The sequence below is a fragment of the Tiliqua scincoides genome, chromosome 7 (genome assembly GCF_035046505.1).
Source record: "Tiliqua scincoides isolate rTilSci1 chromosome 7, rTilSci1.hap2, whole genome shotgun sequence".
Lineage (NCBI taxonomy): Eukaryota > Metazoa > Chordata > Lepidosauria > Squamata > Scincidae > Tiliqua > Tiliqua scincoides.
Window position 1 is genome coordinate 25,079,814 of NC_089827.1, and position 24,457 is coordinate 25,104,270.

General features: G+C 42.6%; 1 protein-coding gene across 2 annotated transcripts in view; it reads left to right on the plus strand.

Annotated features, from left to right (window-relative positions):
• Nucleotides 1-24,457, plus strand: part of GSAP (gamma-secretase activating protein) — a 50,416-nt gene that overhangs the window by 14,198 nt on the left and 11,761 nt on the right. For both annotated transcript variants that reach the window (XM_066633671.1, XM_066633672.1), the window contains exons 11-27: nt 426-469; nt 1,135-1,220; nt 3,627-3,704; nt 5,572-5,649; nt 6,479-6,571; nt 8,155-8,372; nt 9,366-9,435; nt 9,724-9,806; nt 10,077-10,130; nt 11,939-12,067; nt 13,707-13,765; nt 15,045-15,076; nt 16,423-16,484; nt 17,180-17,275; nt 18,804-18,874; nt 22,183-22,277; nt 24,018-24,137. In XM_066633671.1, coding sequence (XP_066489768.1) covers nt 426-469; nt 1,135-1,220; nt 3,627-3,704; nt 5,572-5,649; nt 6,479-6,571; nt 8,155-8,372; nt 9,366-9,435; nt 9,724-9,806; nt 10,077-10,130; nt 11,939-12,067; nt 13,707-13,765; nt 15,045-15,076; nt 16,423-16,484; nt 17,180-17,275; nt 18,804-18,874; nt 22,183-22,277; nt 24,018-24,137 — 1,468 coding nt within the window. The remainder of the gene's footprint in view (nt 1-425; nt 470-1,134; nt 1,221-3,626; nt 3,705-5,571; nt 5,650-6,478; nt 6,572-8,154; nt 8,373-9,365; nt 9,436-9,723; nt 9,807-10,076; nt 10,131-11,938; nt 12,068-13,706; nt 13,766-15,044; nt 15,077-16,422; nt 16,485-17,179; nt 17,276-18,803; nt 18,875-22,182; nt 22,278-24,017; nt 24,138-24,457) is intronic.

A 24,457-nucleotide genomic window follows, 5' to 3' on the forward strand; every position in this document is an offset into this window, starting at 1 on the left:
ACCAAGGTTAGATGGTACTGTTAGTTGGAAGACCAAGATGCTGAGATGGTACTTGTAAGTCACCTTGGAGATCATTTTGATGAAAGGTGGGGTACGAATGTCTAAATAACTAGTGCTCTGGACCTCTGTGTTGCTGAGAAATTGCATGGGATGGACAGAAGCATTCCAAGATAGTTAGGAAGACAGAGAAGAAGGATTAGTGAAATTGAGAGAGAAAAGGAATATCTAGAAAGCTTTAACTTATGTTCTCAGGATGTTCTGTGTGGTTGGGACTGTGTTATTTCATTAACCAATAGTTTTTCTGTAATTATTTATAAGTGAGTTGATAAATATTTCTTCCTCTGCCATGTGTCTGAAGCAAAATTACTACCTGAACCACTCTGTTTGATGATAACGCACAGCTGTGCTTCTTTGTCTTTCAACAGCTTGAGGCACCTTTGGATATCTCCCTGGCTGATGAAAAGCTAACGTGAGTTGTCGGTGAAGTGGTGTGTTTTTTAGCTGTCTTTGCCTTACAATGTCTAAAACCAGACCAAGCAATATTTGAGCTTCATGTGCACATACATCTTGTAGCTCCAAATCACTCCTAAAATGTTCTGAACTAGAGTTAATTTAACTCTATATGAAGTCTAGATAACTAGACATGACCTGCTGAGAGTGTGATGGCAAATGCCTCCAACTCCAAGAAATCCTCTTTCATGTATTCTTTTCTGGCGCTTGCATGTGATTTTGAGCATCCTCTGGGGTTTGTTTTTAGAGAATCCTATTCTTTCCCGCACTGTTCCTACAATAGTTCTTGTTTCCAGACTCATCCAGTCAGATCTTCCCTTGTTATCCCAGCTGTAACAAAAACATGCATACTCTCTGTTTTGAAAGTTTGAACAGCACAATATTCTGCATACTTGCTTGGAAGTAAGTCCCTTTGAGTTTAGCTGGACATATTCCTAAGTGTGCATAGGATTGCAGCCTGATTTTATTAGCCTCTTCTTAGTTTACTGGCCTGTGTACCAGTACTGTCTTGTTTCAGGGGACTCAGTCAACTAAAGTTTAACACGGCTTGTGCATTGGCCCTTTGTGTGACTTAAAAGGTGTGACTGTTTTGAGTAGAGAAATAACTCTGGTATCTGTTTCTAGACTTGTGAATCTGGAATATGACTGTTATCAAGACCAAGAGATAGTACCTAGACCTTTGAATTTAAAGGTCTTTACTAGTGAAACAGGTAATATGTACGTGAGGAGCTGCCTTCTGTTCCATTTCATATGAACCCCGTTTACAAGGAATGTTTGTATTCTGCTTAAGACTTTCTGGTTTTTTTATACCATCCCTTTTAAAAATTATTTTCCAAAATAAAAACAAACAACAAATATAAACAAGCACATAACAAACACAAACTCAATACACAACACAAAAACACACTATTGGAGGGTGCAGGCAATCATATATCAATATATCTAGTCAATCGATACATATCTTCTAATCTTGTTCCTCTTCTAGTTTAACCTCTTAACATCATTTAGGTATCATAACATATCCTATATAATATATCATGTATACAATATATTCATCTAAATGCCCTATCTTATACATCTACAACTTCATTTTCAACCAAGCATAGAATGGTCCCCATTGCTCTATCTGTGTCGGTTTGCGCTGTTGATCCAAAATCTGTAAGTCTATCCATTTCCACCACATTCATTATATTCTCTATTAATTCATCTTTCGTTGGAATTTTAATCTTTCCAGTATCTAGTATATAAAGTCCTTGCAGCAGTTAATACCATAATAATTAAATACACATCATTTTCTTTATAATATCTAAGGTAATATTAAGCAAAAATAACTCTGGTTTCAGCGGTATCGTACATCCAACAATCTCTTGTATTAGATTCCTTACCATTTTCCAATATACTAGTGACAAAAACAGTTCAATAGTAGTTCTGTTCAACCTTGACTCCCATTCATAAAGCAAACATTTTTCAAAGCTATGTTTACTTGCCATTTTCATCTTCTCTGTTGAATGAGATTGTGTTATCATAATCCACTTTCACTGCTGTTGGCATGTTTTAGTGGAGTTCCCTGAAAACTCTCTGAGAGGTTTAGGCTATCTTAGTCTAACATAATAATCTTAGCCTAAGGTGATGATAATCTTAGGCTGCATTGAAATGTAATTTCTGTTGTAGGCTGATGCTATGAATGAGCAGCACCTACCGTTGGGCTTTCCTTCTTCCCCTTATATACGCCGATGTCCAAATCGACTTCTGATATAAAATCTGTGGATAAGTAGGCTCAACCTGTATAGTTCATGCTTTCCTTCCTTCTCCTGTTGTTGTATATGAATGTATCCTTAGTGATGAATGAGGACATTATTTGATGGTACTCCATTTGCACTACTGTGCAAAGCAGTGCTGTCTAGCCAAGAGTGGATTAGGGGTAATACGTGAAGGTGGACAGTAGACAAATAAGTTTACAGGTATGTTCTAGAATCGCTTTCAGTCTGCAGAATGAGCTCCTGTAGTATCTTTTCTAAAAAAAGCAAACAAACCATATTGATTCTGTAAAACTACAATTCTTTAAGTATTGTTGTATAATATAATGTGAATCATTTAAACATCCATGTATGCATATCTTGGGGGCCATGATTTGGCCACAGTAACCCAGCGCATGTTCAAGAGCATACATCTGTTCTTGATAGATCAGTAATGCACCCATGAAGTATTTTCAGCAAACCTGATTGCTGCATAAAATGCAGAGCAAATTTCTTTTCATGATATGGCTTTCAGTTTCTCTAAATGAGAAGGTTGCAAAAAATTTTGTGAGTACGGGATTTAAAACATGTTCTGTTTTTTGAACTGCTTAAAGCTGGGGTTGAGGGGGGAAGCAGTGGAAGAATGCAAAGGAAATATCTTATGCAATTTCCAGTTAAATAAAGCTGTCGGTGACTTTAATATGGTTATTATGGAAGTATCCTGTACTTCCTGAAAAGAAGAAATGCAGTCCTGTTCTAGAAAGCTCTGTTTGAGCCAAATGTCAATGAAGCGTATAACAAAATGCATAATTCAGTGGTTAAGGGAGAATAGATTTAGAAGTTCTGTGCTTTTGGAGGGCGGTCTGTTGCTTAGGAGGCTTTGTTATTGCCTCTTGAAGCAGGCAAACGTTCGCTGGTGTCATCCCAGGAGAGGAACTTACTACATCCCTAAGTAACTTTCAACCTCATGAAAGCAAAAGTCTGTTAAGAATATTATTGACTTTGCCTCTAAAAGACAAGCTATGCAAAATACCCCTTCTTGCCATTTAAAAATAATTTTGAAAAGCACACACAACAGTTTAAGAGTTGTACAAGTACGTCTTGCCCCTTCACTCTAAAGTCAGGACTAGATAGGCAAATGAAACAGGATTGAGGGTGGACATGGTGTAAGTTCTGCTGTATTTAGTGGGGTTTATTCCCAGGATAAATCCTGTGCTCAGGATTGCAGCTTAACTCACTGAGATTGCAATTTTATTCTTGGAAGTCAAAATGCATAGGATTGCACTGTTTTGCACATATTAAAGTGCAAATTCTGTACTTATATGCAGATTCTTGTATAATGAATTCCTGTAATCTGATCTTTTTTTCCCCTCCTCATAGGAAGTTTATGCATATGTTATAGCCAGGCTCCTGTTAGTCCTGGAGAAGTGACATACACTGTGTCTTTTCTACATGAAGGTATTGTTGATGGCTTTAATACAGTATTTGCCTATTCAGGGTATCCAGTTGATATAAATTATCCTACTGAAGTCCATTTCAAATGGAGCCCTTCCTGTTACTACTTTGTGGAACTTCATTCGGTGCCTACTTTCTCTTGGAGTCAATGTTTGAATAAATACAGCTTGTTTAATGAATATACTGTAACATTTTGTATATTATCAAAGTTGGACTGTGCTTAGTTACTGTAATCAGATTGGAGGGGAGAGTTTGGTTCTGATGATGGGCAGCCCAGTCCTATGCTGCCCAGAGTGCGGTGCTGAAAAATGGCTGCCATGTGGCGCTGAAAAATGGTGTGGCTGGTGCAGCGCTGAAAAATGGCTGCCACAGCATCCTGAGTGCAACTGGGAAGCCCCTGGCAGCACCTGGGGGAAGGAAACTTTCATCCCCTCCCCCCGGGCAAAGCAGGTAGCCCCGCAATGGGGCTAGTTGATTCTGCAGCAACCCTTGGATCGCCATAGAATCAAGAGTCTTGCCTGACATGGAGTTTCTGGATATGGAGAGCTCCTTCAGTCCTGCCTCCCTCCCTCCCTGCTCCCTCCCCCTAGCATGCCTTCTCCATGCCCTCTCCCCACCTTCCCTCTGCCTCCCCCATAATGCTTCCTTCCCATCTCCCCCTACACCCCAACCTACCTCTCTGCTGCCCCATGGTTCAGGCGACCACCAAGTGGTGGAGCACCAGTGATCCACTGGCACTAGCCGAGCGCCCAGCAGCACTGAGGGTCGCAAATGTGCTTTACAGCACATTTGTGACACTCGCCACCGGTGGAGCAGCGGTGCAAACTCAGGATTGGGCTCTAAGGCTCTAGTCCACTACACTCTAAATGCTTACCTGGGAGTAAGTCTCATTGAAATCAGTAGAGCTTCTAGGTAGACATGCATAGGATTGCTGTATTAGTAATTTACAGCCCAGTCCTATCCAGCACAGAAGTGGTGGTTCCAATTGGTTACTGCCAGATCCTGTACTGGTTCTAAGTAGGCTGGAAGTCTGCTCAGGAGAAAGGGATATTTGTCCCCTTATCCCAAGTAAAGCCCCAGTCTGCTCAGTGGGGTTTCTCAAGTCTGCACCAGCTAAATAGCTGGTGCAGACTTGAGAAGCCCCATGTCAAGTTTCTGAGCCTGACATGGGTGATAGGATTTGGCAGCAGTCCCACCCCTCCTGGGTCTCTCCCTCTCCCCATTCTGTTTTCTCTCTGCCCTCCCCACACTCCCATGCTGCTTCGTACTTACCTGCTCGCTGCCGGTGGTTCTGCCTGCGGCATTGATGGAGCAGCACTGCCCTTTGCGCCAGTACCGCTTACTTGTTGGATGGCGCAAACATGACACCCAGTGCTGGCACTGGGGCCGCAGCACTGGTGCTGAGATGCCATTGGATCAGGCTGCCAATCCATTTCCCCCCTCTTCAATATAAGAAACTTCTAGAGTGATTCAGAATAAGTTAATGAATGATCACCTGTGGAATACATTTGCATTTTCTTGAGATTTTTCATTTTCTAAAAAGTCCAATTGAAAATATATTCTGACCACATAGTTGAGCAGACCTTTGATCCCTCATGGAAGGGAGCTGCATCTGGGTGCCACCTCAATATTCTGGCAGTTCATGTTGTTGGAAGTAGAATGAGGAGCCTGAATACTGAGTTTCTTCAATTATCTTATTTTTTCATAGCCAAATGTACATCCCTGGGGACAGCTGTAGTAGAAATGAGAGCAGGCTAGACAGACGACTCTCCTGATTGCCAGTTTTGTGCTATGTATTTTTCAATAATTTGTTTAGATTTGATTCCATGTTTGTGGTAAATAGAAACTCCTGTCTCTGAACACTTTTCAGGTTATAGCAAAACATACACTGTTGCTTTGCAAAGAGTGGATTCCTTAGAAGTAAATGGCCTGACTTTTTTAAATCTTGGTAAGTTGATAACAGAAGCCTCTCCCTCTCTTCAGTTTCTTTCCAGGATAATAGTCAGTTTTGAACCAACCAACCCCCCCCCCCCATGGTAATTCTGTGTTTCGCAATAGAAATGTACATTTTTTGTGTGTGTGTCACATGGGCTTGCCAAGTTTTCCAAGCTATCTGATTGCTAAATAAGCAACTTTCTCCAGGATGACCTTCATCTCCTTTGGTGGAACAGTAGCTTGAGTTGTCTGTAGTCATGAGACCACTGCGTGCTTCTTGGGGTGTCTGCAGTTTATTTCTGCAGTGTTCCCTGAAACATTATTATTGTTTTGTGTCTGTCTTTCCTAGACACATTTCATTTTTCTTGCAGAGGGAAATGGGCCACAAGTCATGGTTGGTTGCATTTGGCATAATTTGGAATGCAAGCAGTAGCTTAGCTAGAAGAGGTGCTAAGTTTTGCAGGGGGCCTCCCCGCGGCATGCAAGCGGCCCTTCCCCCTCCCCTTCATAGCCATTCTGGGCAGAGGAGCAAAATGAAGGCATGCAGCTCTTTTGCCCCCTCCAACCCGGAATGTCTCTGAAGGGAAAGAGACTGCTTGCACAGCACAGGGAGCCTTCCTGTAAAACGTAGTACTTGGCACCTCCTCTAGCTAGGCTGCTGAATGCAAGTATTCTAGTTTTAATCAGATTATCCATGCATAGAATATTTCAGATAGCATAACTCAGTCTTTGAAGATCCCACCAATCAAACATGAGCCCTGAAGATAATCCATGCTCGAAACTAACGTGTCTGTTTTCTTCTATTTCTTATTGCTTCTTTTTTTTTTTTTTTTTAAAAGAAGACTCCTATGTGGCTGTCTACTTACCTGGACACTTTCTGCATCTTCTCAACATTCGACATCCTGACCTGATGTGCTACAACTTCTTTCTGACAGGTGCCACGGTTTGCTGCATTATCAGTTCTGCAGCTGCTGTAAATAAAAAATGTGTCCAGCAATATTCAGGTGTTTACATCAATAACGCCAGCTATGAAAAACGGTTAGCTAAACAACTGCCAGAGATCCAACCAGCATAAAATGAAAGTTATAACTTCTTAGCTCCAGCTCTCTAATGGTGCAATTTCAGGCCAGTTTGCCAAGTTGCTTCTATTTCCTGTCATCATTTCCCCAGATGTGCAAGCACAGATGTGACCTTTAAGAGCACAATTCACCAGAATATGTGACGTTACAAGTGACATTACAATAACTGGGAACTGCTTAGGAGTACTCATTCGTTTTCAGGAAGTTTATTGCTGGTGTCAACAAATTCTGCCTGGTCTTGGTAGTCAGTGAAAAATTGGATTGCCAGTCTGTTCCCCCAAAGAGTGCAATTGTGATCTTATGCTGCACTTGCAAAATTCAGTGCACAGGCAAGGATAATTCCCTGCTCCTCTTTTAACTCAAACCATTCCTAGCTTTCCTCTGTAACTTGGAGCTGCAAAGAAGGGTGTGACTTCTCCATTTGGTAGTTGCGTTTCCAAGGTGCTCCATGCAAACATAACAGACAAAGCAAGCCCCTCCATTCCCTCCTCCTTCCCGGTTCTGGGGTGGATGAGAGAGAAAAGGACTGGACTCTGGACTTCCCAGGTACTTGTGCTGCTGACCAAGTGCACACTTAAAACAAACCACTTCCCTCTCTTTGCTGGTGCACTCCCCAGTGACCTCACAAGACAATGATAGGGGTGAGATGGGCCACTTCTATTAGAACCCAGTCCTATCCAGCACAAGAGCAGTGGCTCCAAAAGTCCCCTGCTGTATTCCGTGCTGGAGTTGAGTAGGCTAGAGCTCTCCTCAGAGTAAGGGGATGTTTATTCCCTTACCCCAAGTATAGTCCCAGCCTTCTTGATGGGGTTCTTAGAGCTATGCCTGCTTGTGCAGACTTGAGAAGCCCTGTGTTGGGCTTTTGAACCTAGAAGGATTTGGTGGAAGAGGCCTTCGCCGGTCCACTCCCCATTGTACCCTCCCATGCCAAGGAACACCTCCTCTCACTACCCTCTCCATGCTGCTTGGCGCTTACCTTGCCTCTGGTGGCAGCCAGGGCTCTAATTGTGGCATCAGTGGGGCAGCGTAGGCCTCCCTGCTGGTGCTATTTACTCCCTGGGTGGCGCAAACATATCTTAGACCACGTTTCCAACACCCATCACTGGTGCAGCAGCTGCAGAGCTGATGCTAGGGTAGCACTGAATTGGGCTGTTAGTTTGTAGTTACAGGAAGGAGCACCTACAGCAGGAGAGGAATATAGATTTGCTTGATGTTCATGTATTGCAGTTATTTTTTTCCTTTTATCTTTTGTGAATTTTGTGTTCTGGATTTTGTTTTACCCACTTATTTACAAATAAGGGAGAAGGAGCAAAGTGTTTTGAAGCATGCTAAACATGCTGGGTGAAAGGCATTGCCATTTCTTTGAGCTGAAGAGTATTTTTTATATATTAATGCATAGCAAATAGAGCATATGATGCTACTTTTCCCCCACACTTTAGGGGAGGATGCAAAAATTAATGGAATGAACAAGAGCTCTGCCCTTTCGCCTTTCAAGTCTATGGTTTTGGATGGTGGCACCGGAAGACTTTTTGCCCTTGAAATAAACAAGCAAGCCTTGTTGCAGTTTCTGTGGGAGAGCAAGCTGGACCATGACCGACTGGCAGCACTGCACTGTGTCCTCCTGCACGTTGGCAGCACAGCAGACTTGGAAGCCCAGGTGGGAAAGGATGACTGTCCTTATGCTGCTAATTAATCCCACATATACATTTGAACCCATGTACTTGTTTAATAAGGGGGAACATCTCTAACAATGATATCCCAACATTAAGGACTCCAAGGAGTGTGCTGTCATCTGAAAACCACTAGAAGTGCATTCTAGAAGTTTTAAGTGTTTCTCCTCTTCCTATTTTTACTGGAAAGTTCAGAGAGAGCTTCTTGCAACCCAATCGTATTCCATTCCCCTCGCACTGGTGCAGCTGTTCCAAAAAGGAGTGTGCTGCACTCAGCATGGTAGGCTGATTTGGGAAACTTTGGAGGGGAAAGTGAAATTATTTCCCTTTACTTCCCTGTAAGCCTCCTGCTCCACAGCTGCTTTGCTGGCGCAAGTCCAAAGAGAAGGAAGGGGCAAGGGGGGTGCAAAAAGAGGAGTTAGGATCTGATATGCACCATCACCCCTGGATCCACCCCCTCCCACAGCTTCTCAGCCCCTTGTTCATCCCCCTCCCTGCCATTGCCTTACCTTCTCTGGCAGGCGCAGGGAGGTCTGCCTCTTGCTGTAGCACTCCCAAAATGGCTGCTGATAGAGTACTGCATGCTCCGTTGACATCCATATTACGACAGCAGAAGGCTCTTCCGCTATCATAAATCCCTCTTGCCCCAACAGCCCAGTCCAGGATAGGATTGGGCTGTCAGTGGGCTAGAGTGTGCTTTTAGTTTGTCAAGCTGTCTGTTTTGCTGATGCACAAATCATAATTCTAGGTGGAAGGTTGAAAAGTTCCAGAGTCGGGAAATGCAGAACATCATCCAGGGATACTCTACGCTTGCACCAGTTGTTTGGTGGTGTGAGACTAAGCTGGTGCAAGGAACTAAAATGCAGTAGAATTCTTCTAAGTTCGTTGAATTCTGCAGGTCTTAATAGCTGGTATTTATACAATAAATGGTCACAACTTGAATTATAATGAGTTTTTTTTTGTTTTCTAACTTTTAATAGATTATCCACTGGATTTCTGAGAGCATGTCTACTTGTTTTATGTTTGACCCCATACAGGAATTTATCATTGGTAGGTATGTCTGTATCTGGGACTGTGTGATGGACTGGAAGTAAGGAGGGCATCATGGGGATGCAGTCGTAATCTTGTTTTTGCCTCTATTTGAGATATTCTTTGGTTGCTGGTATTTTCTTATCATTAAAGAAAAGTAAACATGTACTGACTTCTACTACGAAGGCACTTTTTTCTGCATAGATAAATAAGTATGAAATAGTGATCTAAAAGGGTGAATAATGTATTATTTAACTTGTTGTAGTTGCAAATCGATCATGCATATCCTTACTTTCTCTCTGCACTCAGCTTCTCTGTATTGGAGAATGTGTCCAGAAGCCATCAATCTGGATAAACTGTTACCATACACACCACTGCAGTGCTGGAATGAGGTAAGACATTGGGAGGTACTCGGAACTGAAAGTCTTTCCATTACGAAATAAGCTCCAACTAATTTTAGCATTTACATTTGAAAAATGGGCTGACAAGGCTCCCTCTTCTGTAATGTAAAGTCTTGAACTGTGTATACGTAGGAAACTGCAGCGTGGAATCAATGAAAGTGGCTCATTGTCAAATAACTTACACTGTAGTCTCCAGAAAAAAAGATTCCATATTCCTGCTCTGCACTAAGATGTCACATCTGTACTCTTCCATATTTCTAGCTTGTCCCTGGAATAAAATGCAGAACTCACATAATCTCCTTACCTGTTTTAATGGTAAGTCCACCTAAGAAATACTGCTTATGGGATGAATGAGTTGCATGTTTGTAATTATTGCTTATAAAGACGAATTCATTGTCTGGGGATAGGGCCAAAGATGGAGAACTAATTTATGAAATTACTTTAATAGTTACGTAAAAACGCTTTTCCTAACTTAGAGGGAGCAAGTTGCAGTGGCTGAGGTGGGCCAGCACGGGAGGTGGGAGAGGGTGTTTGGAGGGTGGAACAGAAGCGGGAAGGGGTTGTTTTGGGACAGGAGGAGGTGGTCTGAGAGGTAGATTGGGCCCAGGAGAGGGGTGGCTGTAGTAATACAGGCCGAATCCTAACCCCTACTCTTGGGCCCTGCAACCTAACATGAACTGCTTGGAGTTGAATAGCCCTGTAGAAGTGGCTGAGTTTACCCTGAGTTGCCATCCAGCCACCACCTACCTTGCACTGGATGCAGCACAGTCCATTTGGCCTGCCTGTTCCAGTGCAAGTTAGGATTGGGCTGCCCACCTTCTAGGCCAAACTGTTGCTCCAGTCCAGCGTCTTGCCCCCACCCCGGCTGCTTTTAAGCTTTGAAAAAGATACTGGGAGATTTTATATCGGATCTTGTCTCATTTGACCCTAAGCTGTGGTTTTGCTTATTAAAAACTGGCAGGTGAACTTTAGTAATTGCATTGTTTTAGTGTAAAGGTACCACTAGAGGTCAGTGGTGTTCTGTTATCTCTGAGTAAATGGAGCCTACATCCATTAAGTAAAAAGTCTTCTGAAACTGGATGATGAATAAAATTATATGAACATTTAGATTAGCTATTACTCCAGCACATATAGGTGTGTTCTTTCTCTTCAGATTCCTCTTGAAAAATATTCAACTAGAATGCAAAATGTTCATAAATTTTGTATGGAAGATTTATTAGCAGAATTAGGCTGCAATCTGGATTTGTGGTTCATTTATCTTTCTTGCAAAATGCATATGTCTATTGTATTCATCACAGTGGTTTAACAGTTAACTGATACTTGCTCACAGATGATGTGGGAAGATGGAATTCCTTGGGGTTTATGTATACTTAAGATGGTCAGCAGAGTTGCTCTTTAATACTGTCTTCTACCTGTAGCGTAATAATTGCAGTAACCTCTGGAGATATGTGATTTAGTTTTAGTTAAACCTTCTTCCTTATTTGTAGTCCTGTCCATAGTAAAAATGACTATTGCTTATTTCAGTAAATGTATGCTCATTTAAATGTGTCCATTTTTTCAGAGGCAGCAATAAAATTAATGTCTGAGCAGTAGAAAGTTCTTCCCCTCTCCACTCCATTAGGCTGGCCATCAAGTTTTAATCTTGCATGTTCCTTCCTCCTTGTGCTGTTGTTCAGTGTCAGAAGTCCTGCTCTGGCACCTCTGCTAAATGAAGTCCAGCAGAGGTATACTAGAAACTGGACTATTTCAATAGTGGCACTAATTTTATGGAATGCCTTTCTCAGAAGAGACCCCACTGTTGCGTTCATTCAGGCATCAGGCTAAAATGTGACTCTTTTGGAAAGGTTTTCGGCTACACTGGTTTCTGCTTTTGTGAGATTCATCTGCTATCTTGTGATCCTGTTTTGCTTATCTTTTGCTCTCCTACTGCTGTATAAATTTTGAATTGTGTTTGATACTTTGTTTTTGGTGCTTTTTTAATGAGAAAATGGAATATAGAACTTTAGAATACTATACAGTACCCTGCATTTCTCATAATTTTTTTTGCATGATTGTCATAACTGGAAATAACTAGCATAAGAACAAGAGGACAACTTGTGAATCTTCTCTCTTGATCATTTGAGGTACAAAATTGTAAAGGCTTCTGGGAAAAGCTCCGTTCAAACCTGGAACGTGTGAAGTATGCTGAGCCAAACTTGCACTTTTGCAGCAAAGTTCTTAGACAGGAATGGGACAAACTGCTTTCAGATGAGGTAAGTGAACCTCACTGATCATGAATGCTATAGTCCAGCCCTTCTATCAGTTTGGTTTAAGCCACACAAAAATGCTTAAGTCAGGGATTCCCAAAGTGTGTGTCACAATGCCTTAGAGCTGCAATTTTCCACTTTTTTTCATCTCACAGCACACTGACAAGGCACTAAAATTGTCAAGGCACACTGTCGGTTTATGACAATTGACAAAGCACACTGCTCTGACAGCAGGGGCTCGTGTCCCCCAGTGGCCCTACTAACAAATGAACCTCCCCCAAGCCATGGCATACCTGCAGACCATCTGCGGCACACCAGTGTGCCACTGCACAGTGGTTGAAAATGACTGCTTTAGGGCGTCACAGCATACTCACAGGAGCACTGTGGGATGTCCTCAGTGACCTACCTGTCCCCTGGGTGCTGCCATCCTGGATATCATGAAATCTCAAGATGGGTGTCACCATCTCGGATCCAAGATGGCAGCACCTGGCTGAGCAGGGAAGAAGAGGCTGCAGTGGTGTTGTGATCCAGGTATGTTTGGGAGCCACTGGCTTAAGTGAAAGTATTGCTAGAGATCCTGAAGATGTAGAAAGAAAAAAGCTGTGTGGAATATCAGAGCATTAGACCATCTCTTTGGAAGAACTGCAGAACCTTTGCTTGAAGACATGCAGTGCTGTTCTCAACATAAAACTGCAAATGGCAGACACAAAGTAGCCCCATAGCATGTGGTCCTTGTGGAAGGAATAAGTTATATGCATTCTTTCTGAGCTTGTTCATCCTTTTGAACATCCAGCTTTTGCTGGCCCAGCAATCTGCATGAAAGTATCATCAGAGGATGTACTGCGCCTGCAAAAAAAGTGCCAATGGAGCTGTCCATAACTCAGGGTGTTGGTGTTTAAGGCAGCTTTTTTGCGGGTGTGGAGGTATCAAGAGTCCAGTACCTGCTCTGCATTTTGTACTGCTACCTTTCCATCGTCACTATAAAGATGTTCTATGAGGTGGAGTATCTGCCTTTTCCCTGAGATACTAGTTGAGTTTTGATTGTGTGCCCAAGCACTAAACTAGGAGTACCCAAAACCATTCTCTCCACAAGTCAATTGCTTTATATTAAACAGGTGGGGTCTCTGTATCTGCGAAGGATCCATTCCCCGACCCCTTGTGGATACCAAAATCTGGTTTTAGCCCCTTTAAAGGCTCCAGAGAGCCTTCTGAAGCCCGTAGAAGCCATGCATTTCCGCCATGGCCTCTGCAGGCTTCAGAATGGCCCTTATGGGCAAAAAAATGCTACTACTGGTTTCCGGAGGGAAAGCTTCTGCCGGCCTCTCAATGCATTATTAAAAACATCACTTCCAGTTTCCCTATGGAACTGGAAGTAGTGTTTTTTTGCTTGTGATGGCCACAGGTGGATTCATGCAGCCTCTGCAGGCTTCAGAATGCCCTCTTGAGGAGACGGGTCCCCGGAGGTTCAGGTGGGGCCAAGTCTGGCTCAACACGGGTCTGGGGCATTCGCATTGAGTAAAATCTGCAGGTGAACAGGTTCCACTTGTATGGATCTTTTAAAAATCTTGACTGTAATTCTTAGTGTGTTGTGATGGAATAAAGACTGTATTTCATAATGTTCTCAAATAATTTATACTTTGTTTAGAGCAGAGAAGAGAGAAGAATGACAACATATATGAAAAATATTTATGAAAATGCAGAAAAGTACGTTGACTTCTGATAATGTTGCTTTTTGTTTTGAGTAAATGAGACTACAGAACTATCTGTTTCAGTGTGTTGTGAAATCTTGGTGTCCTTAGTGCCTGAATTGTTCACAAGTTAGGGGATGTTTGCCAAGAATGAATTCCTAACTGTCTGTGCAATACTCTTCAGAAGAGATAACTAAGGGTCCAATCCTATCCAAGTTTTCAGTGCTGATGCAGCTGTGCCAGTGGGGCATGAGTTGCATCCTGCAGTAGGGTGGGCAGTCATGGAGAACTCCTCAAGGTAAGGGAACATTTGTATGTCTGGGGCTGTATTGTGGCTGCATCAGTGCTGAAAAGTTGAAGAGGATTTGGTCTTGCCTCTTGTCACTGTGAATCTCCTGGATCAAGAAGCCAGCTGCATATGAGGGCTGGAGAACCACTTCACAGATGCTTCCAAAAGAGGCTGTCTGTGATGAATGATCCCTGCCTTGGTTGTAACACACAAAATGTCTTGCCGGGGCAGATCTCTACCATCTTGAATATTTAGTGCAGATTTTGGAACCTGTGAAAGCTCAGTTTGGACCTTTTAAAAATGAAAACGAAGAATGTCCAGTTGGCCAAACTTTAGCCCTCTTAGTTAATATGGCAGTTTGTTGCACCCTACCCACCATTCTACCCCAGTGTATTTTGATAGAACTGACCATTTTTGACCATGGTGATAATCAACAGAGAGAGCCTCCTATTCTGTTCTTAGTTCTAGTGGATTATCTTGAGTTGTAGCGTTGTGAGAGTTAGAAAAACTTGCTTCTATCCACTATTGTCTGTAACACATCATAAATTTCTCTCCTCCCATGCCATCACTATATGCACATTTGATCAGTTGTTGTAGGGAAGATGTTCCAGCCCGAGCAGCAGTAATAGCAATTTTCCTAGATTAAGGATTGTTCCCAGACTGGTGCCCAAGATTGAACTGGAGATGTGACCCATGTAAAGTGTATGCTGTACCACTGGGCTACGGCCCCAGGAAGCAGTGGGTCCTACTCCTTTAGGAGAAACTATTACCTCCCTTAGGATTTTTCTATGCATTATTTCCCCTCCCCCAGAGTCCAAGCACACTGATGATCACCTGTTGCATAAATAAGGAACATTAATTTCCCTCCTGCTGGATTAAATTCTCTTGGTCTATTGTTTTTGTAATGGTAGTGAATGGTTGTTGTATAGAGTGTCTCTTTTTTTCCTCCATTTTCAACAGTTCACCTTTTTAAATCACTGTTTAATATCATTTGCCTTTCTCATAGGGTGCTTTACAACTTGAATACATGGAAGACAGGTAAGGCGAGCATTCACAGATACTGCCTTCAGTTTAGCATAATGTGGAATGGCCAGGCTCAGGCCCATGGAGGGGGTGGACAGAGCTATGTTCGTTTGTTCCTTTTTAAATCGTGACCACGAATGGAGAGGGAATCAAGATTGGGACAGTGGCAGTAACTGGCCTTTTCCCTCTGACATGATTCCAGCATGGATCACCCCCTTCCCCCCATTGTGGAGACCCTGACTGGGATAATGCTGGAAGGAAAGAGCGAGACACTTCCTTGCCATTGTCACAATTTCCCCACCTGCTATTTAACAAATAAAAACCAATCCTGCAAGCCCAAATGACATGACATGATTAGCATTCGGTCTAGTTTGGCTCAGAGTATCTGCTTGGAAAGTGCCTTGGGTGTGTTTGACACGCTGTCTCAAAACTAGCTGTAGGTTAATTCTAGTTCATCTCAAAGGCATGAAATGTGGGCTGTGACGGGTCATTGTGTTTCAGAAAGGAAAATAAGAATTTTACTTCACATGTAATGGATGCCATCCTGGTATAATCATTTGTACTCCCCTCATGCGATGAGTTATGAATGTCAAGTTCAGAACAAAAAGCACTTTGTATTGTTTCCATAAGTTCTCTGGACAAACTGGCTCTAAAGGACTTGTGGTGGGGAAAGGCTTTCTTGGATGCTATAGGCCTTTTCACATGTTAGGACTTTACTCTTGGCCTTTCCAGGTTTTCTGAAAAGGCACCTCTCAATTACAGTTGCGTGCATCAATTTACTGTTTTAATTGGAGTGGAGTCCAGAGATCCTTTGTGCATGTCAGATTTGCCCACTGGGTGGATGTGACTTCCATGCACATTGTCTTCTGGTGGAGGAGAGGGGTACATGGCTTCCCTCTGGGTGCTACAGCTTGAGGAAGCTGGATGTGAATAGGGGAAATAGGAGAGCATACAACTGTTGCTGCAAGTGGGAACACTGAAGCAACACACACATTCACTGCCCATCTAACCAGCTTTAGCAAACATATTCTTGACACTTATTTTGCTTCTTTTTGAAAGAAAGGACCATAGCTCATGTTGTGATTTAGTATGTTTTATGGGAACTTTTGAAATGTGGTGGTGTGTGCATTACTTTTGTTTCCTGCTCTGTTCTTTCATCAGGGTAGAGTCAGGTTAGGCACCAGTGTTCTGAATCCTAATATTTCTGAACCCTCCTGTGGCATTCTTAGCTATCTTAAATACATTCAACATTTTAGTCTTATCACATCCTGAACTTGGGCCTTTTTCCAGCCAGTCTTCCAACACTGGTGCAACGCACAAACTCGGAATACCCTTTCTCTACTTGTCGTGTTTTATTTCAGAAGACAGGCTAGTTCCTCTCTTTCAAGATGAAGATTACCAACAAAAACTTCTAACAGGATTGGTATGTGTTGGCAATGCAACTTTCTAAATTAGATAAAATGAGTCATTTAAGAGGTGTTTTCAGAAAATGGAGTGCATTCAGGGCAATTCAACTTCATGACACTTTGTGTCTTTATGTCGGCAAAATCACTATGCAGATTTCTGCACGTGGATGATCCTACCTTGTGGGTCAGTAACTGTTAACGTCCAGTCATGATCGGAACATCTGAGAAAATACCATTAAATCCTCCCTCACTGACAGCTTCTACCTAAAAGACCCTGTGGATCTGAAGGACACTTTTCAGCATAGCTGTGTTCATAGCAACATGATCCACCTATTACTTTTGTTTTGCTTCTTTGTACCAAGTTTGTAGGGGTTGCCTCTGCTGCTTCTGAAAATGAATGCTGATGATATCAGTATCAAGTAGAAAATAACTGTAGTTTGTTTAATGGGGGTTCTTAGGGTTTTTCCGTAGTGCAGTGTGTGAAGCTGGAGTTTGCCATTCTGGCCTATTGTTTAGCAGATTATGTATTGGGTTTATATTTTCTTGTAACAAAATTCATTCTTATTTTTGGCAATCACTTGTAATGCTTAATGTTAATTTTACTCTTCTGATAGAGGCATAGACAATTATCTAGTTTACATAGATGCTATTATTCATTCCTTTGTCTTCTCCATTAATACAGTATTTGAGTTCTAGTTGTTTTGTTTAACAGATGGTTGTACATTTGAAAGATCATCTTGGGAGACACCTACAATATGTTGAAAAAAAGAAGGTTGAGCAGATAGCTGTGGATTATGTGTCCAAAATGGTCAGTTTGTTTTAAAGCTAAAGCAATACTAGTTTCTTTTTAGAACAGTGTTTCTCAATGTTTGTCCTCTTGTTTATCCTTTGACCACTTCACATGGTCCACCTATTCAAAGTATTGCTGGAAGTAACTGGTGTTGACATCATTACCAGTTACTTCTGGGTTGGAAGACCTGATGTGATGAAACAAACACCAGTATGAGGCTCAGGGGAATGGGAGGACTTTTTCGAGCATGGAAAAGCATGCTTTGGAGACTCCTACAACTGTTTGTGTCAGATTCCTGGTCTTATTGTTGGGTGGCAGGAATCCATGGGTTCCGCGAGTACCACCAGATGCCACTTTAAGTACTACTGGTGGTACCTGTGCCACTGGTTGAGAAACATGCTTTAGAGACTATATAACTTAGAGGTGGTGGGGTGTATGTATGTTGTGTGGAGCCAAACAATTTTTGTTACTGGTCCTTGGATAAAAAAGTATTTCTGTCTTTGTGCTTAAAGTGCTTTTTTTTTGGGGGGGGGGGGAGAATAATCTTATGGGAAATTCTCATGGAAACATCTGAGTGGAGAAAATGCATAAGGAGGAATGTGTCCATTATGTGTCCATTTCTTCTTTTAATATACAGTTTATCTTAGGCCCAAATCCTAACCCACTCTCCAGCACTGGCATAGCTGTGCCAATGGGATGTGTGCTGCATCCTGCAGTTGGGGGCACTCATGGGGGCCTCCACGAAGTAAGGGAATGTTTTTTTTTCCTTACCTAGGAGCAGCATTACCCTTATCTCAGTGCTGGAAAGTGGGTTAGGATTGTGCCCTTAATCTTTTAGTACAAAATTTACCTGGGACTAAGTCCCATTGAACCTGATGTGGCTTACTTTTGAGTAGACTTCCTAGGATTGTACTGAGGCACCCAATCCTGTGCTGCAGTAGAATTGGCGATCCACATGCTATCCTGGCAACAGGTGTTGTGCAAGTGCCATAAGGTGCTGGACCTCTGTGGTGGTGGGACACTGGAGAAGAGCACCCAGCAGTGAGCTTCCCACAGCATGGTGGGTAGGCTATTGGGGGCAGGTGGATGTCAGGGGGAAGGCAGGTAGGGACGAAACCGGGCAGAGGGAGGGTGGGCCAGAGGGCGGATTGGGCCTGGGAGGGGGGTGGGGAAAGTGGCAGAGGTTGCCACTGAATCCTATGCCCCCTCCCAAGCTGTTGTGCCTGATATGAGTATTCTTGGTTCTGTCCCAGCTGAGTAGCTAGCACAGATCCGAGTAGACCAATCGGGGCCACCAGAATTCTACTTGAGGTAAAGAAGCCAATGTTTCCTTATCCCGAGGAGTCCTCTGGCCGCTGCTCTGGCCCCGTAGGATACAACAGTGGCCATTTCGGTACTTCAGGGTGCCAGGGCAGCATAGGATTGGGCCCTAAATCTCCTTAAGTAGTGGTCAGTGTTTATGTGACACACTGTTGAGGATAATGAGAAAATCTGAATACTGTTCACATAAGAATTCAAATGAACTTTTTATTCTTTATTCTTCTAGCTGGATTTAATGTACCAGATAATGGAGAATGTTTGGAAGAAATGTGGTCTTGATTCCTGGATCTTTTCATTGTAAGCAATTATTTCCAATTAATCAAAAAAAAGTTTGGTTTTTAAAAACTCCACATAGACAGGATTGTAACAGTCGTACTACTAAAAAAGCAAAATAAACTAAAGTTTTATTCTTATGCAGGGGCCATCCATGATGAACCACTACCTGAATCCTACCTCAATTTGTGTTGTATCAGTAGTGCCTACTTTGGCAGGGTTTCGCTCACCTGATGACCCACTGAGGAGGGCTTCTGTCACTCCTCCAAGCCCAGTGCTGCCTCTGCCCCAACTCTGTTCTTGCTGTGAGCTTCACTCCCTCTTCTGAGTGCAGTTCTGCTACTGCTGTTTCCCTTATAAGATGTGGAGTGAATGCTAGACTCCCTGCATTCCCTTTGTTGGCCCTTAGAGAGAGTAATGGCAGTGACAGTGCTGCAGGAGGGAAATAAGCCCTTTCCACCCTCTGCTGGGAGAAAACAAATGGGGGTGGGTGGTGGACTCTAGACATGTGACAGGCTGGGGGAGGTCAAGAGTAGGTGCAGGGTAGAGGCAGCCCAGTCAGCTTGCTGGGTTGTCCACATGCTTATGGGATAGTATGTCTTGTGGTACCCTAGACAATTACACTTTATTTCTTCATTCCGCATGTCCCAGTAATGTATACTTATAAATCTCCATAACATGAAGTGGTGGTGGGTTTAATGTTTAGAAGCCAAGCTCTAAACAAGTTCACGTTACATTTTAATACCTGTGCAGCATTTTATGTGTGCACCTAAAAGCTTAATGACCAGAATCTATCCATATAATTGCGTAACTAGTTCTCTGTGAGCAAGGAAGTGTTGAGTTTGTGTGTTTTAATACCTGTTCTTCCCAGCAAAATGTCAATGTTCTTTTGAAACTGAGAGGACTTCTCGGAAAAGTAACAATGTGGCATGGAGGGGTCTTTTATTAAAAGAAAACATGTCAAAACTCTCACTCTCACTAGACATGTTAAAGACATGTTAAAGTCTTTGTTTAACAAGTCACTAGACATGTTAAAGTCTTCAGTAGTGCCTAAAGTAGTTTTGTGGTCATGGCGTGAAAGAGAACAGATGTGTGGTACACATGGCTGAAAATGCATCACAACTCCTATCATTTTACATGTGGCGGCAAATGTGTTTTTTCTGTCTGATTATGTATGTAATGGCCCTTATTTTGCTTCCATTGGCTACCCAGTGAAATCGTATTTCCAAATGTTCTTCTAAGCCCTTATTTCCTGAATGACAAGCTCTCCAACTTTACTAATGAATCCAATAATAGAATTTTATCCTTCTTCCTTCCCATATGCTGCAGTTGGCTAGAAAGCAATCTTTTTCATAGCCCCTTGTGAAATACTGTCTCCAAATAATTACCTGTAGTCCTGAAGGGCACCATACCTCATTGGTATACCTAGTCTTACTAGCTGAGATTTGTGTGTGATATTAGAAGCTTACGTGTTCAGTGTGTATGTCTACTGCAATGTGCACTTCCATCAAGGGGTCCTTATGGTTCCCTCTTTAAAGGACAAGGCTGCCTGGCCCACTGTCGCTTAAAATTTAATAGTAGCACTATAGTAATAGCAGCAACTTGTGTAAAAAGGCAGCTGCTTGCCCAGAGCAGTCATCTTCTATGTGTATTTGGGTTTTTGCCATGTCCTTAATGAACTGCTAAGAAAGCACAGTAGCTGATTTAGCCTGGTTGATTCTTTGTCCAGTGTGTCCAAGAAGGTATTTTGCTCCTTAATTGTGCAGTGTGACTGAGGTGATGGCCAAACCCTAGCAGCTTAAGAGCTTAATTCAACATTCAGAAATATATCCTGTTGTGTAGCCATCCTGGGACCATATTGTGTCATAGTACAGACGTGGGACTGCATATGCTTTAAGTTTAAAAAAAACAACAAAAACTGCCTGTGACAAACCAGCATGTCAGGAACACATGATCTAATTCAGTTGTCTTCCAATTATGCTAATTTTTGAACATGCAAGGTTTTCTTCTCCTTTTGAGAAAAAGTCTTTCATCCTTGCCTGGCCTCAGGATAGATCATGCTTGAGGTACAGAAAATTCATCACTGCCTCCCTTGTCATCTGGCAGTGATGATCCCCCATGATCCTCTTCCCACTCCCTTACCTTCAAGCGGGGGTGGGGTGGGCAAACAATGCTGTGCACACACAGAAAATGGTGATCAGGCCCCATTCCTTCGCCTCATTCCTTCTTCACAGCCGGTTACTAATTAGGAAATGTGGAATGTGCTCACAGAACTCTGAAGGTGTATTATACTCTCCATTTTATTTAAAGGGGCCGTGGAAAGAAGGGTTGATATAGGGGGCCAGACTGCTGCCTCCTAATCTACTTCCCATCCACTTTTAATGAGTGAAAAGTGAATTGCTGTGGCTCTGTCTGCAGCAGGCTAGAGGGAGGTGGTGGCAGAACAGGTGAACAAGTCTGTTCACTGCTCCCTGAAACCTATAGTTTGAAAGGAGCCCACACTGTTTGCATCATGAATGGGTCAGCCCAGTCTCCATCTCTAGTCCAAAGTGGTACAGCTGCAGGAAAACTTTGCCAGGTGATACATAGTTCTCTTTTTTTGGTCATCAAGAAGTGCAAAGCCTGCAGTGTGTAAATCGTCTCACAGCATGCACATATGAGGTTGGACTGTGGCATCCACAGGTTTCCAAGCAACAGTGGACCAACAGTGATACACTTTGAGAAAGTAAAACAAAGGCACTAACTGTTTACATCTGCACCAGCTGATTATGCATACCTATCCTAGAGAGATTGTGGTCAGAGGTTCTGTGTGATCCTCACAGTCACTGGAGTAGCACTACCACTAATTACAGTGAGTAAGTGTTGAGGAAAGATGTTCCAGTTGCATCATTTGCAAAATGTAATCTCTTTGCAACTCTTAATGTAACATTCAGCTCTTAAATGAGTGGCAGACAGATGGGCCAATACAAATGTTTCACCTCAGGGAGCTACATGGTAGAGCAGTGATTTTAACCTTTTTCATCTCATGGCACACTGACGAGGTTTGAAAATGCTCAAGGTACACCATCAGTTTTTTGACAAGGCACACTGCTGCCATTGGGGGGCTCACATCCCCCAATGGTCCTACTAATCCTCTCCCAATTTCCTGTGGCACACCAGTGGACCATTTGTGGCACACCAAGGTGCCACAGTACACTGGTTGAAAATGGCTGTGGTAGACCTTCAAGGTGTGTGTTTAGACAGCATAATTAGATACCAAAATGAGATTTATAAGGGGAGTTTAAGGAAGGATGTTGGTTTACTCACTAATACTCTTCTGGCACTCCATATAGCGAACAGCGAGGAAACTCCAATGAGAATCTCATGTTTCATACCATGTGTCATATTCTACAGGCTGCAAATGGGATGTGTTTTCCTCTGCCTCCGGGTAAGTCCTAGTAGCAGAGCTCTGTATGTTCTGTTCACATAGTACCCATTTGTGGAGCTGAACTTCCTCTTTAGCAGTAATTTGGGGAAGCTAAATCAAAACTGCTTCAGTCACAAAATGTGTCTGTAACCTTTTCATTCAAATGTGTCTGTAGCCTTTTCATTTCTTTCAAATCCATGTAGTCATTTGTCCGTTTCTCATGATCGTTGCTTACAGCGACTAGATACTGTATTAAGTTGCATTAATGCCATAACCCCCAAAACAACTTCAGTTGTTCTTCTCTCATGAAAGCCTGTTTTGACTTCTTGAGTCATCAGACTCCACATTAATCTTAATTCTGGTCAAGTGACATGTGATACAAAAAGAGGATTTAAGAGGGTAGCCGTCTGTGGAAAAAAAGAATTGTCCTTGTGATGTTGGCTACACAATTAATAGCTGACTGATTTCTGAGAAGAAACTATGGAGAAATGTTCTTAACATCAACACTGTATCTAATGTTGTGGCATAATTTTGCCAAAGCGTCAAGGGGTTTATAACAGACCCAGTAGGTTTGGCTTGGTTTTTTAATCTAATTAAGAATGTTCTTGCTGGAGAACTTGGCTAATCATCTCATCAGTTGCAAGACCACAAAAAGTGGTTGTGTAACCATATCCTGGGGAAATAGGCTCACCTTTGTTTGATCAGAAGCATTAATTTCTGAACTCCTTTATTTTTGATGCTGTTCTTGGTGTGTGATGAAAGGTGAATGTACCCAGGAGGGCAGGAGGTCTGGTCTAGAGGGTAGAGCCTCTGTTTGCCCGAAGATAACATCAGAAGGTCACCAGTTCGAGAATACCGGCAGCTCCCTGACTGGCGAGACCTTGAAGCAGCTGACAAGCTGAGCCGAGTTATTCCATCTGCTTTGGCTGCCCTCCTTGTGAGAGATGAAGGAGCTGCTTGTCAGCCTGTGTGGGAGGCACTGGAGGCCCGAAGAGAGATCAGACCAGGAAGATCCAACTGAAATGTTGTGTGGTTCTTGAAAGAGAGAACCGTTTATGATTGTAAAAATCCTCTGGAGGGATTTAGAAATGCCTGCCTATGTAAACTGCCTTGAATAAAGTCAGAGGAGTAATCTGATATATAAAAAGCAGTATATAAATTCCTAGTAAGGCGTTATATAGATTCCTAGTTAGTTAGTTAGTCTGTCTGTCTGTCTGTCTGTCTGTCTGTCTGTCTGTCTGTCTGTCTGTCTGCCATTCTTTTTCAAGTACCCCTAAAGGTCCTGTTGAGTGTCCCTGGGAGTACATGAATACCAGGTTGGGAACCACTGTTTTACTGTTATGTAGTTTACAGTGCACTTACTGTGATAGTGTTTACAAAAAGGTGGTGAAGACCAGAATTTTGAAAAGAATAAAAATGTATCTTATGATCTTTTACTATGTTTTTAATAAATTAGAGACTACAGTTCTTAGGTAACAATTAGTGGTAGGTTATTTTTCAGGATCTGGCCTTGGGTAAAATCAGACAAAACTATAGTTAGACACCCCCCCTAAGTTTAACCCCCGACTTATCCGAGGGTCATAGAAAATTCCATGATTGTTAGCTCAAAGCCTGCCCTTGACTTATCTGTGGGGTCAGCTTATAGGCGGATGTCTTTGGTGCTTCTTGCAATTAGCCCCTGACTATTCAGTTTTCCATTGGAGTTTTTTTTCAGAAGAATATTGAAGCTCTTTTCTTACCATCAGATTTCTCTCATTGCAGGATTTCACACTTTACATATGGAGTTGGGAGTGCGATGCCTCTCTGTATACACACTTCTGCATTACATTGACCACGGAGTGCTAAACTTGACGGAGATGTGTGCCTTGAAATTTTTGAAAGGTAAGACGGAGCTTGCCCAGCAGACAACTTGTTGGTGGCAGCAGTTCTGAATGAGGCTGTATCTCTGGTAATCGCAGTAATTTGGAAACAAATGTCCTCTTGTTTGAAAGTGATTTTGTTCTGAATCTCATGTGTAGGTTTCATTGGTGTGTTGCAAATGTTTCACAGGTGTGCTGTGGGAGTTTGAGGGAAGTCATTTATTAGTAGGGCCATTGAGTCCTCCCACTGGCAGTGTGGTGTATCTTGTCAGTTGTCAAACTGGTGTGCCTTGACAATTTTAGTACCTTCTCAGTGTGGTGTGAGATGAATAGGGTTGAAAA